Here is a 19581-nt window from a genome sequence, read left to right on the forward strand (position 1 = left end):
GAGTCTTGAGGAGGAGGCATGTTGTTACGCACAAAAAATAATAATAATAATAATAATAATAATAATAATAATAAGGTATCCAAAGTCAGTCGGTGGGTTCTCAGTCGGTTGGTTCTCAATCAGATAAGCAAGTCAGATGGTCCGCGGTCGGGCAAGCAGGTCGGATTATCCGCAGTCGGATAAATGGGTCGGTTGATACAAAGGTTGGCTGCTATGGGGGTCGGTCGAAAAAGGAAGTCGGGCGAAGAAAGGTCTGTTGATAGGTCAGACGATTGAAGAGACCAAATAGTGGTCGTTTGATGGGGCGACCAGTGAGTCTTTTGATCTGGCGACCAATTATGTATCTAGATTGGTCGGTTGGTCGGTCGTTGGGTTATGCGGTTGGCGAGGCGGTTAAAGACATGTGTCAATGAAAGAGGCAGTTCTGAGTTCTGTAACTGGTGGGAACGGTTGGTGAAACAGTGCGACGGTTCTGAACGTTTTCTTCAAAGAATATTTAAGGATTTGGATCATCATTTGACAAGGCATCTTCAATCAACTTCAACAAAGCAAAGTCAGATTTGGGGATTACCACTTTAAATTTCAGTCTTTTATTTTCCAGTTTATTTTCGGTACCATACAGTGTTTAGAGATTCCTAATCTCAGGCACTAATTAATCAAGTTTAAGGATATTTTCTATATCTTTGAATTTTACTTTATTTTTGTTGAAAAATTACATCAACAACTATTTAAAAAAAAAATTCAAATAAATTTTAAATCCCGACCAAACAAACTCGAATTCGTCACTTGGTTTCTATATATTTTCTTTGAGAGACACTTTTTACTAATTAATCTAAAGCTCTCTATAACCATATAACATTAAAAAAAAAAAAAAAAAGAAGAAATATATATTAACCACTACACATATAAATATAAATATATATATATATAAATATATATATTTTCAATGATAATACAGACAATATTAGCTGTACGGACAATATGCATGCATGGACTTAATATAATATATATATTTTTAGATTTATATGTGTTTGGATTCATACATAATAATTTATTTTAATGTAATTTATATAATATATATATATTAACATAAATAAATATTGTAATTTATCGAAATATTATATGCATGCAAAAACTCCTATTTTATGATATTTTGTGCACAAATTAATATAGAGGCTCTACACAATTTTGGGTAACACAAGGTTAAATTATGCAATAAAAATTAAATAAATTATTATTATTATTATTATTGAACTATTTCGAATATCATTGAAGTGTTCAATTATTGAAGTATGGTGTAAATTATTAATATAAGTATATTGAATCATATTATAAATTTGCTAAAATTTATAAATTAAAGTACAAAAAACTGTTGAACTAGAAGTGTAAATCTATTAAAAAATAATAAGAATCATATTAATTAAAATCATATCGAATGTTTATAAATTAAATAATATATATATATAGTAATAAAAGATTGAATCGTAATTATTTATTTCTAATTAAGATCTAAATCGAATTAAATATGTATTTATTAATTTATATATATGTGTGTGTGCGTGGAGCATGTTCTAGCCAATATAAAATTATGTAATGCCCTACACACTTTCTCACCACTCACATTTTTTTTTTTTTTTTTATGTATTTATTATTTTTTAAAAGTATATATTAATTTAATTTATATATATATATATATAATTTTTGATCAACTAAAAGACAATAATATTTTAGAATAATTTCCGTGTACGCAATAACTTTATATAAATTGGGGCTTTGTCTAATGAATTTGCGTTGTAATGACACATGTGTACATTCTTTTAATTTTATTTTTATTTTTATTCTTATTTTTTGGAATATATATATATATATATATACACTGTGTATTTGTTGAATGAATTAAGCAATTGATTGGTTGAAAAATATATAGTACTATAATTTAAACCTAATTACTCAAAACTATAGAAAACCCTAATTAACAAAATATAGTCAAATAGTTATGTTTTGTTATCATTTTATGTTGTGGTTGGAAATTCGAATTTGTTGTTTAGAAAAAAAAAATCAATACTTGAAAATATTCCAACTTATTGTCTGAAACCAATTTAATCTGATTTAGCCACAAAATTCCGCGCTATCAACTATAAAAAAAGATAAATAAAAAATGCTATATAAATCGTAGAAGGGTTCGTATAAAGGTATTGATTTTGGATCATATGGGAGGATAATATTAATTACAATAATGCGTTAATACTCGAAATGGTAGCATTGTAATTTCATTATGTAAAATCCCGTTTTTTTCTTACAAAATCCCGAATAAGTACAATAGAATATTTGAACATTGCATAATTTCAAACATATGAAACCAAATGTGATAAATATTGCGAAGAATATTGTGAATTAATCAAAAGAATCCAAGAGTAAGAGGTGAAAAGAATTAATGTGGAAGACATCCTATGATGTAACCCTAATTCTTGGTTAGGTCATTTCATTTTTGTATGTCATAACATTTATGGTGTGCCACAAGATCATGTTTCTTCATTTTTGAATAAGTTGGCTTTGTTTGAGTGCAAGAAATGAATAATACAATCATGCCGGAAACATTAAAGTTTTCGTATTTTATGTGTTCGATTGTCATTTTTTATATAACTTTATATGACTGTACTCGGGTATTTTGTAAATTATTATATTTAATTATTTCATTTGTTCTTGAAATTTAAATATTGTATGACTATCATGTAATATTTTAGTAAGAAAAATAACTAAAATATACAATTTATAAGACCAAAATACAGCCATATATATTTGGTTTGTAAGTCAAAACTATTTCATTTTCTGCTATGCTATTCTCAAAAACATTAAATATAATAAATGTATTATTTTTCTAATAAAACTTTATATCAAAAGAAAATGTAAATTTTCCAACTATGGATAGATGCTTATAAGTAATTGAAAACATCCATTTACTATAAGTAGAATTAAATTAACTAATGAAAGTCTATTTAGTTTTTAAATTTCATTCATCTTTGGTGGTTTTTAACAAAAAATAAAATGTGTTCAACAATATGCTAAACACATTTTAATAAGGGTTAGCTCATTTTAAGTTTTTTTTTCTTTTATAAAAAAAAATAAAAAATAAAATTGATTTACTATATATAATTCTACAGTTCTATATAAAAACATATCAATTTTTCTATAAATATCACAATTAAAATAATTATTTCATCCAAAAACACATCACAAAATCAAAACTCAACATAAAATATACCCACAAAAGTATTTTTCTTTCTTTTTTTTTTTTAGATCTAAAATTTTTTTGTAACTAGTAACTAAAGATTGTAATAATCACTATTATTCAATTACCAATTGTTAAAAAATAAATAACATCACACTATTTAAAGGTCAACTTTGTGACAAGAAATATTGCAAACTCATGTTATGATGATGTCTTGTGATTCTTTTTCCTCAATAATTCACACAAAAAAATTAAATAAATTAAAACATAATCAAAACTTATGAATCATTCTCATTTTGTCTTTATGCAAAGACATTTATTTATTTATTTCAATAATAATAATAAAAAAGTACATTGTATAAAAGAAATAATAAAAGAGCCCATAAATGATGGATGATTGTACATAAAATGTTGGCTTTTGTATATTTAGTCACATTAGTCAATTCACTATTCTTTAATCATTAGAAAAAAAAAAAAAAAAAAAATATATATATATATATATAGGTGTTGTTTATTTTCCATCATTCAATGGTCTAAATTTCATCACTTGTAAATTTTGTAATGAAAATCATTATTATCTTAGTATTAGGATCAAAAGCTCAATAAATAAATAAATAAAAAGCATTTAGTAAAACAAAAAAGTTAGGTTTCATCGTAATAATTTGTAGCAACAAAAAGGACAAGCATATTACTTTTATTTGTGTAGGTCTTATTTCTCGACAATACGCAACGAGGGACACGAAAAACATTAGTGGTTCGAGCTCGAATTGAAAGTATATGTCTCATAGTAATAAAAAGATATATTGTAGAAGTTTTATTTCAAATATATAATATATTATTTGATAAATAAATATCGTTAGATAGCAAACACTGTTAATTATATTAAATATATATATATTTTTTTTGATAAATTTATGTATAATCTATTTATAATAATTTACTCTTTTTTTATTATTTTTTGTTAATTCTTTTTAAAGTTGATAAGTAGCGGTGTATTTGTAAAAAGAAAAACACGAGAGAAAAGGATATACTATAAATATTATTTATGAAAATATATTGGTATTTTATTTTTTTTTAAAAAATAACTTTTAAAAAAATGTATTTGATTACAAACTCTTTTAAATTTGATGTATTCTTAGGTTTGTTCACTCTTTTTTTTTTCCTATTTATTTTTAATATTCAAACTCACCTTTTCCGCTCATTTTTTCCTATAAAAAATGGAGACCAATGCGGATAGGGTTTGGCCATTTGATGCTCATTAACTTTATAATTTTATACATAACATATGATTATTGTTAAAACATGCTACATTCTTTGCATTATTATTATTAACATCTATTATCAATTTTATATCACTCTTTTTTTTACTATTATAAAAAATTTAATATTTGCTCCTTTTTTCACTATTTTTTTTATTATTGTATTTCTCAAAAACAATAATAAATAATACTATATTCGTCGGTCTCTAAAAATCTCATTTACTTTTTATGTATTTATTTTTTGAATATTAATTATTATAAACAAATTTAAAAAATGACCTTAGAGATGGAAATAGTACAAAATTTTCAAATACTCCTTACAAAAAGTTAAAAAATCAAATACTCAATTTAAAAATCAATCCATCTAAAGGGTGTGTTTGTTTGAGGAATTGGATTAGATTTCAACTATTCATCCTATTTTTTTCCCCCAAAAATATCAAATCAAACACCTATTTTTTATTTTTTTTAGATTATACTAAAAATCAATTTTACATTCAAAACATCACATCAACACCTATTTATATCAAGTCATACAACTATTCAAATTCAAAACTTTTACTATTCAAATCTCAACTCAAAATCCAAACCCCAAGCAAACACACCCTAATGAACTATTACTTTTGTATAAATACAAAGTTATTTATAAGATCAACACAAAATCCACCAATGATAATACATATGTGATTGGGGTCACCACCCTTAGCCAACCAATATGAACAATATTCAGTCTTGAAAACTCAAATTTGATTTACTTTTGTAGATTAAGTGGTAAAATATTTAAGTATTTAATTTGATGTTTTATATTATATATATATATATATTTGATGTGAGAATTTTATAAAAATAAATAGTATCAAATCCGTAAATATGAGTAAAAGTTGATGGCGTAAAGGGAGACCTTATCTTCTAACATTATATTTATATCACATTAAATGCTTCAAATATATTATAGCAATTCATGAATCAAATAATTGGCAAAAATCTTAACACCAATTACACTAAAAACTTTCCAACATATGGTGCTTAGATGTAGCTCTTGCAACCATCGATAATCCGATCACCAAGCAATGATAAGCACGCAATTTTCTCTGCCAGACACATTACAACATATTCATCTCCGCAAGTGATAGCAGTGGATGTCTGTGTACGTTTGGGGCGCAACCAAATCTACAAATTCAGACACAAAACCCCACAGATAGGGGTCGAAAATCCAATCCTAAAACCAAATCCACAGCCCAAATCAATTGAAATCAAAATTCACAGCTAATTTCCAATTCAAAATTCAAACCTCATTTCAATTATTTTTACTATGCAATCATCACGACCAAAAACAATACAATATTTCCTTTCACAAAATATTTCGTCTAGATAACTATTTAAATTAAAAACTAATTAAAAAAAAAAAGTAAAATTGCTCATATCCCACTCGTGGTTTGAAAAGTCATCATTTTCTCTCAATTAGAAACCGCATAAAACTCCCTCGTGCTTTAAAAATATTGCACAGAATCTCGTTCTTAAGAGTTTCTACGCAATATTTTCGAAAAGATGAAGGAATCTCTTGCAATATTTAGGGGAATTAATCACAGGCAAATGATGCAAATCTTTCCAATCACAACTAAATTATAAATAATTTTGTAAAAAATAAACAAATAAATAACACCAAGGTATATGTATGTGTGAATTAGCAAATTCCACAAGCATATCATGTGATTTGGTTACATATTGACAAAACTCTAAGTTCATCACCAAAATCAATGGCCATAACACTTAAACAAAAAGGTGCAACAAAGACCACATCAAATATGGAATTAAATTTTCTACTAAGATATTACACATTGCAATCAAGATAAAGAAAAAAAAAAAAATCTTTTCAGTACTCTACTGTGTCAAGATCACATCTCAAGATCCATCAATGCTATTATGAATTTATGCAAGCAAAATATATATAAAAACCTATCTTTAATCCAAGAAACTCCAATTTTCATCTCATCGAAAAAACCATTTCAATTCAAAGTTTTACTATACTTACCACACCAAAACATATCCAAACAGAACAGTTCTAGTCCTTGTTGAAGATCAGAAAATTATCAAAACAAGATATTCTAACAATGTTGTCGATAGACTTGTCCAAACAATTCAGCAAAAACAATGCAGAAACATAACAAAAATCAAACTTTATGAAGCTCAATTTCAATTCCATGTTTTTACAAACCATAAACCGATTTGGTTGTAGGATTTCCTATAGGTTTTTACTTTGAAAAAAAAAAAAAAAAAAGCCATTATCCAAACAGCATTTTGACAAACAAAAACATGCAATTTTGAATCAATTTGGCAAATCTAGTTGAAGACATAAACAAGCCAATCAAGAGAGTCGATAATCCAACAAAAATTCAAGAATTAAAGATACGAGAATCGAGCAAAATGTGAGATCCAGATGTAGCCCGAATAATTACTGCAAACTATCGAGCAACGATGGATACCTCCAGGAGAAACCGAGATGACAAAATGGGGAACCCCATCCATCGCTCACTTCCTCCATCTTTTCTATCCCAGACATGTAACAGCATACACTATTGCATAATCAATGCACACCTGACTAACGTCTGGATTCAAATTTCGTAAATTAAAACAGAGATTAAACCAATAAAGATCTTCATAAGACAGGCAAACATCGATTGATTATACGAGAACATCAATAAACAATCAGATGTAAAACCAAACTATTTAACATGAATAAAAACTAATTAGAAACGAGAACTGAAAGGAAAAGTAGGGAAGTTTATGAAATGGCGTCGAAGATCGCATCCATGGCCGCCAAAATTACGATCTTCAGCGGAGAAATTCCGCGTCGGAGGCGAGTATAAATATACTCCAAAATTAGGGTTTCAAGAAAATTAGGGTTTTAAGAATGGGGGAATCATGGCTTATTGAAGCCCATTGGGCTTTATCAAATAAGCCCATAACGTGTTTTTTGGGTTTAATTGGGCCTTTACCCACTTGTAATATTCGTAGTAATTTTCTTGTACTACGCAACAATCACTTTTGAATACGATTATTAAATACACTAATTTTATTGTCTAAATATAAAATACAATATATATATATTTTTTTTAATTTATATTTATTTATACTAATATAATTAAATCAAATTAAAATATAAAGTTAAAAAGTCTTTTGAATAATTATTAAAAGTATATTTTATTGAAGAAAGAAAATTTTCTTAAGGCCTTGATTTCTTTTGGAGTGTGTTTGGTATATAAAATAAGAATTGAAGAATAAAATTATAGAATGAATTTATTTGATTTTTTTTCTAATATTTGATTTTTATAATTATCTATAAAAATATAATACTCCCTCCGTTCCGATACAATAGTCCTATTTACTATTTTTGTTCGTTCCAAAATAATAGTCTTATTTTCATAAATAATTATATCACTGTAAAAATACTCATACTTAATTCACAATCAATATAATATCAATATTCTTTAAATCTCGTATCCAACACAATCAAGACTATAATTTTGAGACGAATGGAGAATATATATGTATATTTTTTATAAAATACTAATGTTCAGACAGAAAATAAAAATAATAATATAATAATAACAACAACATCATCATCAAATCAAATGATGGAATATAATGACACCTAGTAAACAGTAAACAAACAACTTTTATTTTTTATTTACAAATATTTTAATTAAAGATGCCACTTAAGAAAACATAAATAAATAAATATCAGAAGTGCACAAACTCCAAAGTCCCAAAATTTATTTGAATTGGGAAATTCAAAATTGCTAACTTTATATATATATATATATATATACATAGACTTTTCCAATTCCCTAAGCACTGAATTGAACATGACAACATCCATCAAAGTACACTCTAATTATCAAAAGTATCTAAATCAGCCAAGAACATTCTTTTTACCTTAGCAACAAATTCTTTATCTAATAATAAAAATAATAATAATACTCCCTTCGTCCCACGTAATTTGTCCCTATTTTCTATTTTCGTCCGTCTCACATAACTTGTCCTTTCTATTTTTGGAAATATAATTATGCACTTTAATCGCATTTTAAATTTTAAATTTTATAATTTTCTTAATTTTAATTAAACTGTTTACTTATCTTAATCTTAATTTATAATTATTTTTACTAAATAATAATTATTTTTACTAATATACTTCTTAATTATTTACTAATTATATTTTACCTAAATCCCCGTATCTACGGTAATAGTCTCATATTTTCTAGGACGGAGGGAGTAATAATTATTATTTTTATTATTATTATATAAATTTATTTATATCACATAATATTTTCTTTCCTTTTGGTAAAGTGTTCATATTAATATAGTTACAAATATTCAAGAAGATTATAATTAATAAGTAATTAAAATGTATTTTAGTAAAACTAATGATGGTATAATATAAATAGTTATTATATATTAAAATTAAGATAATTAAAATAATTTAATTAAAATTAAGAAAAATTAAATATGATTTAAGTATTTTTCGAAAGATAAAAAAAAATTATGCGGACGATTCGAATTAAAAATTTTAATATTGAAAACCTAAACTCGAAATCCAAACTTAGAAACAAACACTTTTATAAAAAATAATATTTTGTATGTTTTTGTTGACTTTTATATATTTTATTAACTTTTTAAAAGTGAAATAACTATGAAATATATAAGATTGGTTTGGTTGTGATTTGAAATTGATTTACAATTATTTGTTAATTTAAAATTTGTTTTTAAATAATATTTTATGAAAAAGACAAATAGTTTAGTTTACTTTATTAAAATTTTCAAAGTTAATAGTATTTGATTTCAATTTATAAAACCAAATAAAAAATAAAATCAAGAGTAATGATTAGTTCATTTGTGATTTTGGTAACTGTTTTTCACAATTCAATTTACCACTTTTTCTTTTAACAATTAGATCAAATATTTTTTTTATTCAAAATATTATATTTAGTTACCATTTCACCTATTAAAATGTAAATAAAAAAAAAAAAAGAAGTGTTGTTACAATATATATATATTGATATTTATTCTTTTGAAAAAAATGAACTATTAAATAAATAAATGAAACATGCAAAGTATACACTTATTTTGGGATGTCTTTCATGTTTTCAATTTCTTTATACTTTTTTTTTGTTAAAATAAAAAGTAGTAATTAAATGTATATTTTTTTATATAATTTATTATCTTTCTGGTTTGAAAAAAAATTAGTTTAAATTACACAATGTGAAAAGAAATAATGTTGAAAATAAAAATGAAGAAAAGTTCAAATAACATAAAAATATTCACAATCTAAGAGAATAATTGACTTAATTAAAGATGATTAAAGTCTAAAAATACATAATATTTAATAATTAGACATCATAATCATACTCAAAGAGAGTATTTCCTACAAACCTCTTTTCACACTCTCAAATTTAAACATCATTAAAATTATCCAAAAAAAAAAAAAAAAAGACAAATATTTAAATTCAAAAAAAAAAAAAAAAAAAAACCCTTAATAGGAGTTATAATTAAACCCTAAAGAACATAAATTACATAAATATATATATATATAGTAAAAATCTAATTAACTAATAAAATTAGCCTGGTTAATTAATTAATTAAACCAGTGGATTCATTGCGGAGGATCCGTATCCGTTCATCAACCCGGTCCAAGATCCGAGATTGTAAACCGGATCCGAATTACAAGCCTGCTGATGATCGTGCCATTCTATCGCCAGCATCTTCGCCGCCGTCTGCGGCGGCGCCGGCGCCGGCTTAACGTCGATCTCACTCTGATCCTGCAGATTCTGATGATCGAACGGCTGTAATAGCCTCTGGCAATTTTCGAGGCCGCCGGAGGACGAAGGATAGCTCCCATGGTGGTCGAAAGAAGAAAACCCTAACTGAGGGCAGAAGCCATGGAAATTACTGAAATTACCATTAAATTCACCTCCGCCGTGGTGGACTCCGGCGACCAAACCCTCGCCGGCGCCGCCCAAAATCAGGGACTCGTATTTGTTATCGATGTAATCGATCGGAAAATTAGGGTTCCCATTCCCGCCGGCGGCGGCGAACATGCCGGAAAATTGGAGCTGCTCCGGGAAGGCGAGCTGGAGGTCGGTGGAGGAATTGGCGCCGCCGTCGTAGCAGACCATCGGCGGCGAGATTCCGGCGCCGGTATGGATGTGTCCCGGGTGGATCTGCTGCGGCGGTGACGGCGCGTGGTGGTCGGAAATCGACGAGGACGACGACTGGTGCTGCTTTTTCGAGACTTTCTTGTTTTTCCGGCAGCCCCCACCCACCGGAATGTTGCGTAGGGTTCCGCCCTTGGTCCAGTAGCGGCGGCAGGTTTTGCAGAAGTATCGTGGCTGAGAAAGGCTGTAGTTATTGTAGTAGCAGAATTTGGTATGTGTCGATTCACAGCGAGGGCATTTTAGGGAATTCTCATGCTGAGGCCTAAGCCTTCTTTCCATCAATGGCCTGCTGCAGGTGAGGCTAATGTTGTCGTCGCCGGCCGGCGACGACGACGCGTCCATGCCCGGAACTTCATCGGAAATCGTGCCCTGAAATATAATAGGGTTTTCGATTAGTATTGCAAAAAATAGAATGTATCTGTATATTTAACGTAAAATTTTATTTTTTTCATATTATGGACATAGTTCTTATGCATAATAAACACACTTGATGTTCCAAATTGTTGAAGGGTCCCTGGATTTGAAGTCCCGAATCGGGGATTGATCGAATTTTTTTCTGTAATGTTCCAAGATTGGATTTTTATCGCGTATATTTGTGTCGACTCGCATTTTATCGCTAATTGAGGGCGTGTATTTATAAATTTGAGGTGTAAAATGTGTCGCGGGAGTTGGGATCCCAGGAGTTTGGAAGAATGTGGAGTGACATTACTGTTTATGATTCAATGGATATGTACAACTAAGTACATGTGTGAATGTTTTGAGGAAAAAAATGTGACAAGGTGTGAAGGGGGGCTTTTGTATTTTTGTTGTTTTTATTTATTTAATGTAAATAGTTGTGACAATGTGTGAATAAGGAGTTCTAAATTTGGGGGTGGCTATAAAACTATAAGAGAAGAGTAGGGCCAAGAATTGGCAAGAAAACAAAAGTGTTTACACACATTGTAATAATATGCTACATTTGGTCCTATAGTGCATCATTTAGGAATACATTTTTCCACAACTTAAAATAAAACTTGAAAAAAAAAAAAAACTCAACTCTCTAATCTCCCCATAAACAAATCATAAGTAGAAAAGATACTAAATTCAAGAAAAGGGTTTTGTATAATGTTTCTTTCTAAAGCACTTAGCCACTCCAAAAAACCCTAAAAGAAATTTACACCTACATTATTGCATGCATGTAATTCTTGAATCCACACACTTACACACACATATATATATATGTGTATATATATGAATCTATATGTATATATATACCTGAAGCCAGTCTGAGGAATCCATGCAAACTTGAAGAGAAGTAATGCCCATTGATGAATTACCCAACACACAAAAGTAATGAGGCAAGAATTCCAAGAAAATGTTGAAACCCTAGAACCCTCTTCCCCAATTTGATTTAGGAATGATGAAGATGATGAGAGAGAAAGAAATTTGTTATAGAGAGAGAGAAAGAAATGGGTAGAGTGAGAGAGGAGATTGTGGGAATGATGAAACAAAGGGGTGAGGTGCATTGTGAATAAGAAGGAAGAAAAAGTGGACATGGTGGGGACTCCCCCATCCGCTCGGCCCCAACTCCCGGGACTCCAACTCCCGCAACAATCCACACCATCCATCACGCCGACAGGCGCAGAGGTCCGGGGACCCCACCCGCCCGAGAAATTCAACGGCGGAGATTGTGCGTAGGGTCGTAGGATAGATGAATCTGGATCGTCAAAAATCACGGCAGGGGGGAGGGTAGGGTTCGTAGAAGTCTATGATAGAGTGTGACTAGGAGAGAGAAAATAGAGAGAGAATTTTTGGGGGGACGATAAAGAGAGAAGAAGAAGAAGGAAATCAAAAATCAAAAATTTATTTATTTATTTATTTTTTTGAAAAATGAAAATTAAAATTAGTGTAATAGAAGCCGAAAGCACATTCTTACAATATAGGGTTGGGCCCCAAAAAGGACAGGTGGGACCCATTCGGACTCCACCCGCAAGCAAAGTATAGATTCTGTGTGCCCGCCACGTGTCTCGTGCTCAATCACCTGACTGACTGACTGAGAAACACATGATGATGCCACTTACCCTATCCTATGTCCTGTTTGTTTTTAATTTTTTATTTTTGGATAAAATTTAATCGATTCTTCCGCCTTCGAGAGTCACATTTACCTTATGTATCATTTATTTAATATTAAAAATATTTTTATATTTGTATAATTATTGAATATTCCACATTGGATATAATATTGGGATTTTCCTACCTTACAAGGGGTGAAGGGCTGCTCCACTTACAACCAATTGGTTTTAAGTTGGAACCCTGGATCCCCATCTCAAAACTATAGTGTAAAAGACTTTTTTGCCCTTGTGATTGTATTAGTGTAAAAAATAGTGACAATTGTGTAATACTAAAGAAAAAATAAATAGTAAACAAGACTATTATATCGGGATGGATGGAGTATTATTTAGATTATGTAATTACTAACTGTGTATACGTATATGAACATGCTTTAATTTTATTATTGTTTGGTTTGATTTTGTACATGTAAAATACTTTAAGTTCGTATAATAGTTTTATTAACAATTACAGAATATTTTTATTTAAAATAAAATAATTATTGGACTATTCACTCCAATAAGGAATCCAAGAAATGTACATGAAAAACAAAACTATCAACAATAACTTCATAACTAAGCACATTTTATTTTAAATAAATTTAAATTCTAGTTTTTTTTTTTCTTTTTTTGTGCCGTATATTTTCGATATGCAAGGTTAATGTGCTCGGACATAGAATACATGTAACTAATAATTATTGTTGTTACTACAAGATTATGATCAAAATCGAAACTTTTTAAGAAAAATGAAAAATGGAAGGAATTTCGAAAACGAAAGCAATTCAAATTTTCGAAATAAAAGGAAGATAAGAGAGAGATTCGATATTCCTAATGTTAAAAGAAGATGAAACAAAAAGAAGGGATCCATCTTGAGATTGAAGCTATCTATCTATATATATATTTATATTAATTAGTTAATTAATTAATTTGCATATATATTTTTTAATTAGATTTTTGAAAATTTTTAGGCACCCCTTTTAGTTTCTTTTGATAAATTCATGATCTGAAATTAACAATCAAAAGTAATTTATGTTTTATTTTTTCTTGAAATTTAATTTATAAGAAAAAAAATAAATAATAAATTAGGGTACCTTTCTTCTCATGCAAGGTTGTCTTTTACAACATAGGCAAAAAAAAAAAAAGAGTACAAATTTGATTGCACTCACTCCAAGAAGTTTACAATAAATTATATCAATAATATAAAAATACTTTGCTTTGAAGAATTGATTTTAATAGTGCATACACTACAAAAAAAAAAAAAAAAGTAAAAAAAAAAATAGTATATTTGTAACAGAATTTCGTTCCTAAAGTTCACATAGCTAACGTAATTTCATCTCTAATTCCGTCTCTAATATCATTAGTAACGGAAAAAGTGAATTTAGGAACGAAAAAACCTCGTTACAAAATTGATAATTTCTTGTAGTGATAATATATAAGTATTTATTCTATATATTGTATTTTTTATAATATTAATCGAAAATTTTATCCAAAATATATTAGATGAGCATACCCTTAATTGATTATTATTATTATTATTAATTTTAATAATTTTTTTACTTTAAAAATGTGTTTCTTTCTAAATTGAGTTTGGATAATAAGATTTTTTCACTCAAATATTTTCCCACTCATTGAATTTATAGGTTTAATATAATTTGCCCGCCAAACACGCCCTTAAAAACTTCTATACTTCTAGTCGTGATTCACAATTATAATTTAAAAATAAAATAATATATTTATATATATATATATATTATATGTGTAAGGATATTAGACATTGAGATCCGTGCAGTCAAATTGATCCAACGATGATGATGACGTAATCATTTGCGGGCCCCACTAACCCAACACATACTCTTTCTACCAATATTGAATTTGTTTATTTGTGAAAAATAAAAAAAAATACAATGTTTAGAGATTTTTAACAATTTAAAAACAAAATTAATATATTATATATATATATTTATCATTTTTATATTAAATATTTTATCTAAAAAAAATATTTTTTAAAATTATTTTACAAAATAAACAATTTATTGTATTTTCATTAAAATTATTATTATATGTTAGAAATTATCTCAACATTATATATATTTTATTAAGTTGGTTTGTTTGTAATTTGTAATTGGATGCTAGTTTGAATTTTTTTATAAATAGTATTTTGATAGATATTTTGTATAAATTAATTTTATTATATTTTTACTGAAAATTATGTCTAGTTAATAATATTAGTTTAATTTGTTATTAAAAATAATAATTGAATTTTGATATTATATAAAAAACTGCATTTCTTGTTTGAATTTAGATTTTCATTTAAAACATTTTGTTATAAAGATATATTATAAAAAATAATGAAAATTGAGTAAATAAAAAAAAAACAAAAAATGGCGAATAGTAGAGGTGTTAATTCGTATTTTTGGATTGTATTCGTATTGGATTGAGTTGTGAGTATAATAAAAGATCTGACAACCCGAGCACGACTTGAACCCGAAATTCTAAATCAGAAAACAATATAGTAATTCTTTTCATGTTTGTTAGGTTCAGATTAATTTGATTTTCTTTCGGATCACCCGATAACTCGAATGAACTAAAAGATATTATATTAAATACTTAAATATTTTTATTTTTTTTTTAATTTAAATTCCAAAAATCCCTATCAAAACAAAACATTAGTTTTCAACTTAGATACTCTTTGATTAGATACCACCACGTTTTTATTTATATATAAATAAAAATTAAAAATAATTAATGGGAATGAAGACAAATTGGAGTTAAGTATAGGGCCGGCATGCATGCACGCGCACATTTAATAATAATAATAATAATATTAATATATCAAATAATAATAATAATAATAATAATAATATTAATATATCAAATAATAATAATAATAATAATAATAATAATAATAATAATAATAATAAATAAATAAATAATAAATAATATAGCATGCATGCATGCACTAAGTCAAAATTTGGAGTATATTAATGTAGGAAATGAGATGGATCCGCGACGTGCATGTTACAATGCACGACGTACAACCCGACCAGCCGTCGATTTTCTTGTCCCAAAATAATTATTGCCATCCAACAACTTGACTAAGACAAAACGGAAGGAGTGTTACTTGAAATACATTTTTCTTAAAGATATTATATTCAATATATTTTCATATTTAAATATTTATTTTCATTTAATTAAATATCAATTACCAATTCAAAATAAAAAAATAAAATAAAATGTATACTTTATTGCTTAATGGAGGAAGTATATAACACCAAAATTATAAGACTGATGTTTATTTTCTTTCCAATTATTTTACTAAGTAGCTACTTCTGTTGCTTTCGATAGAAAATTTTGAACTAAAATAATTATATGATGCCATATAAATAGATATTTATACGATATTTTGAATATAAATTTTATTTTGAATATAATATAAAAATAAAAATAAAAATGTAATTTTCATAAAATAGGTGTGGTCGGGTGTGGAAATGTGAATAATTTAATTGTGATTTGGACATTTCTTTGTCGGTATTGAAATATCGATTTGCATGATCTTTATTTGTCTTAGTAAAAACAGACATATTGTCTACAGTCATGAAATAATTAAATATAATATTTTTAAAAAAATAAAAATAAAAATAATGATTTGAACCTCGAATCATATTTTATGTAGAAAATGAAAAGCACTGAATTAAAGTAATTATACTAGTAATATTTTATCGTAATTAACTAACAGACAATCGAATTGATTGATTATGACACACTAATTAGTTACACGTATGATATTTGGCAATATGTGACATTATTTATTTGAATCTAAATTCCTTTTTATAATTAAAACAAATTTTTAAATGTATATTTTATCAAAATATATTTTACTTTGTCATTAAATTAAATAGTGTAAATAACAATAGTAAAGAAAACATAAATAGTGTGAATATTCGTAAATATTATATTTTTCTATAATCATTAAGAAATTATATAATATGTAGTTAATTAGACATATTCCAAAATTCAGGGCCCAAAAAAATTCGTAAATCCATCTTACATATATATTGGGATGCAAACTCAAGTCTCACATCGGAAGCTGTGAAGAAAATTACATACCTTATAAGTCTCAAATGAACTCCACTAGTACAAGGTCTTTTGGAGAATATCCAAAAACAAATTCGAATATCCAAAAACAAATTCGTGCGGACTCAACTCAAAACGGACAATATCATACTAGGGTTGAGTTGACCCAGTCCCAACAATATATACATTGAAAGGCTATATAACATATCTCTGTTAGTTTAAATTTTTAAGTGTGTTGATCGTTTAACTTATATTACATAAGTATGTGTATTTATTGTAATATCGTGTGTAATTTTTTGATCGGTTGAACACGTCTAATGTTGTCGGGATCTATTACCTGAAGTCGAGCACAAAAGTTCTAACAAAAACTCTACAAGAAGACAACATTTGATCTTTCCACATCTCCAAAGGCTGCATTTTTCTTACAATCGAAAAATGCCGAAACTCGGAGGCAATCAACGGTTGTCGTCAACAAAGTTTCTCGACATACCTCCCACCTGGGCATTAAACCTGCTTCTAAATTTCATCCCAAAGCTCGGGACAAAATGGTGGTCGACCGGTGCCACATCAGCACACGACTTGTAGAAACTCGTCGCCACACCTTGACAACCATATCTCGAAGATCCATAGAAGCTTCTAGAAGGATCTAGTAAGAACCTATTGCTTCTAGAAGAATCTTCTAACAACCTATCCCCCGTCGTCGAGCCGAACGAGGTAAGCGGATCGCCGTTATTCGCCAAATAATGCCATGCGACGAATATAAAAACCGTGAAGAACAAAACCGGGACCGTCCACCAAACACTATTAAACTCGTATTCGATCACCGGAAGCTTCGAACGGTAAATTGCGATGTAACCGTTCCTGAAACTAACGACAACGTCCTTCTCGTAGTCACTAACGATCAACGGTCGCGTCCCGCGTTTCCCAACGACTTCCCGATTAAAAAACGACGGCGCAATCTCGTCAAGACGAGCGGACAACAAAAACCGAACCATGCCAATTCTTACATAAGGCTGCGTCGAAACATTGTACACGTAAACCTCGTCTTCGTCGACCGTCATTACATATCCCCTTATTGCAACTAAATCCAAAGGCTTATCCACACCCAACCTTGTCTTAAACCTAAATCGGCATTTAAAGCTCGTCGCGTCGCCAAACAACACCGTGTGGATAAATTCACCATCGGATGTAAACCCGTACGCGTTCGTCCTATCCGCAATGTCGAAGACGTATCTCACCGCAACGGTACCGTTAGCCCCGTCGCAATCCAACTCCTTCAACTTCATGGTCCTCAAATCCAACGATCCGGCTCCCGTTTCCGTTAGAAACAAAAGCCGTTGCTTCAAGAACACAATCGGACATTTTTTAGGAGATACGACACCGTGTAACGATCCGTCCTCGTTAAACACGATGATCTTCCCGCGATCATTTACCGCCAAAATGTACCTTCTCTGACCAATGTAATGAACTTTTAACATCTTAATCGACGATCCTTCTAACCCTATTGTTCGAAATTTCCGAATTTTATCTACAACCAATGTAGTCGATTCTTCTCCCTCGTAAATACGGTGTTTCGTGATAACACCGTTTTCGTGTCCCGAGATGAGCATGGTTTCGTTCTTGTGTATCGACAAGTACGATACCATGGAGGTTACCGGCGAATTCGACTCCGAATTCGGAGTCGAGTTTAGCTGCATTGCAACATCCCCTGTTCTACAAAACACATATAAACTACCATGATCATCTCCTACAGCAAAGTATCTATTCAGACCTTCAGAATCCCTAAATGGCAGCAAGTTCATACAATTAGGGTTTGTGCTCAATTTCACCGCCGCAACAAATTGGAACCACTCCGACCAAATCGGGCGGCGCAATCCGCCGGAGGGAGTTTCCCCTCCATTAATTCCAGCCAAAGCCCTAAATTCACCCCGAGACGAAGGAATTGCGTCTGAATTCGATAAATACGGAATAAATTTCGATTCTAGCCTAGCGACATCGTGCGTGAGGTTTCTAATCGATTCCACGAGCACTTCCATCCGACGCAGATGGTTCCGCATCAAAACGGCGTCGGAATTACTGCTTCCGACGGTTCCATTAAAGGAGCTTCCGTTTTCACCGCCAGTTTGGACAATAAAGTTTGAATTCGAAGCGGAAACAGAAGTAGAATACAGGAAATTGGAAATCAGGAGGGAAAAAGTAAAGGCGAGGAGTAACTTGCCTCCGTCGCGATTGATCGTCATCAATCGCCGGCGAGCGGTGGAGAGTAGCAGAGACGGTTACCGGCAGGCGGTCGATGTTGGAGCTCTCTGAGATCCCAACAGGTGTAAATCTTGGGCAATTACGTAATTTTATGAATTTTGTATTTTGTATTTTAAAAAAAAAGACGGTATTATAACAACGTTAGTAACGTACGGCTCTTTAATTCTTATAATGGCAACATTTTCGTTTCTTCATTCTAATAATTGAAATTGATTTAATATTAGTAATATTTTTCCGCTACACTTAATTTGTTGATATTTTAAAATTTATAATTTATATCTTTTTAATTTTAATTAAATTATTTAGTCATTTTAATTTTAATTTAAAATTATTTTTATTAAATCGTAATCATTTTCACTAATTATAAAATATCTCAAAATTCGAAAGGAGTAGATTATAAGCTTTTTTTTTTTTGTCCCAAATAATTTTTTTAAAAAAAATTTGCAACACAATATTTAAAATAA

The 19581-nt window shown here is 29.0% G+C and overlaps 2 protein-coding genes and 1 long non-coding RNA gene across 3 annotated transcripts; all 3 read right to left on the bottom strand.

Moving 5' to 3' along the window:
* Positions 1 to 5387: 5387 nt before the first annotated feature.
* On the bottom strand, positions 5388 to 7355 carry LOC127246193 (uncharacterized). Its single transcript, XR_007837705.1, has 2 exons — positions 6969 to 7355; positions 5388 to 5704 (listed from the first exon to the last, which is right to left on the bottom strand). It is a non-coding gene; the product is annotated as an uncharacterized LOC127246193 (long non-coding RNA).
* Positions 7356 to 10008: 2653 nt separating this feature from the next.
* Positions 10009 to 12164, bottom strand: LOC127246096 (dof zinc finger protein DOF5.6). The gene is made up of 2 exons (XM_051267304.1): positions 11952 to 12164; positions 10009 to 11066 (listed from the first exon to the last, which is right to left on the bottom strand). Exons 1-2 carry the CDS (start codon positions 12000 to 12002, stop codon positions 10122 to 10124), a joined length of 996 nt encoding a protein of 331 aa, XP_051123261.1. The 5' UTR covers positions 12003 to 12164; the 3' UTR covers positions 10009 to 10121.
* A 5149-nt stretch (positions 12165 to 17313) lies between these two features.
* LOC127246166 (uncharacterized membrane protein At1g75140-like) lies at positions 17314 to 19098 on the bottom strand. Its single transcript, XM_051267416.1, has one exon. It carries the CDS (start codon positions 19096 to 19098, stop codon positions 17314 to 17316), a length of 1785 nt encoding a protein of 594 aa, XP_051123373.1.
* Positions 19099 to 19581: the final 483 nt, after the last annotated feature.

This window comes from Andrographis paniculata, unplaced genomic scaffold (assembly GCF_009805555.1).
Source record: "Andrographis paniculata isolate CXL003 unplaced genomic scaffold, ASM980555v1 Contig26END, whole genome shotgun sequence".
In the NCBI taxonomy this organism is placed as follows: domain Eukaryota; kingdom Viridiplantae; phylum Streptophyta; class Magnoliopsida; order Lamiales; family Acanthaceae; genus Andrographis; species Andrographis paniculata.

Excerpts from the sequence above, each read along its gene's own strand:
- LOC127246096 (XM_051267304.1), bottom strand. The coding sequence starts at position 12,002 with ATGGGCATTACTTCTCTTCAAGTTTGCATGGATTCCTCAGACTGGCTT. Across the intron at positions 11,067-11,951 it reads ATTCCTCAGACTGGCTTCAG|GGCACGATTTCCGATGAAGT; the intron begins GTATATATATAC and ends ATTATATTTCAG.
- LOC127246166 (XM_051267416.1), bottom strand. The coding sequence starts at position 19,098 with ATGACGATCAATCGCGACGGAGGCAAGTTACTCCTCGCCTTTACTTTT.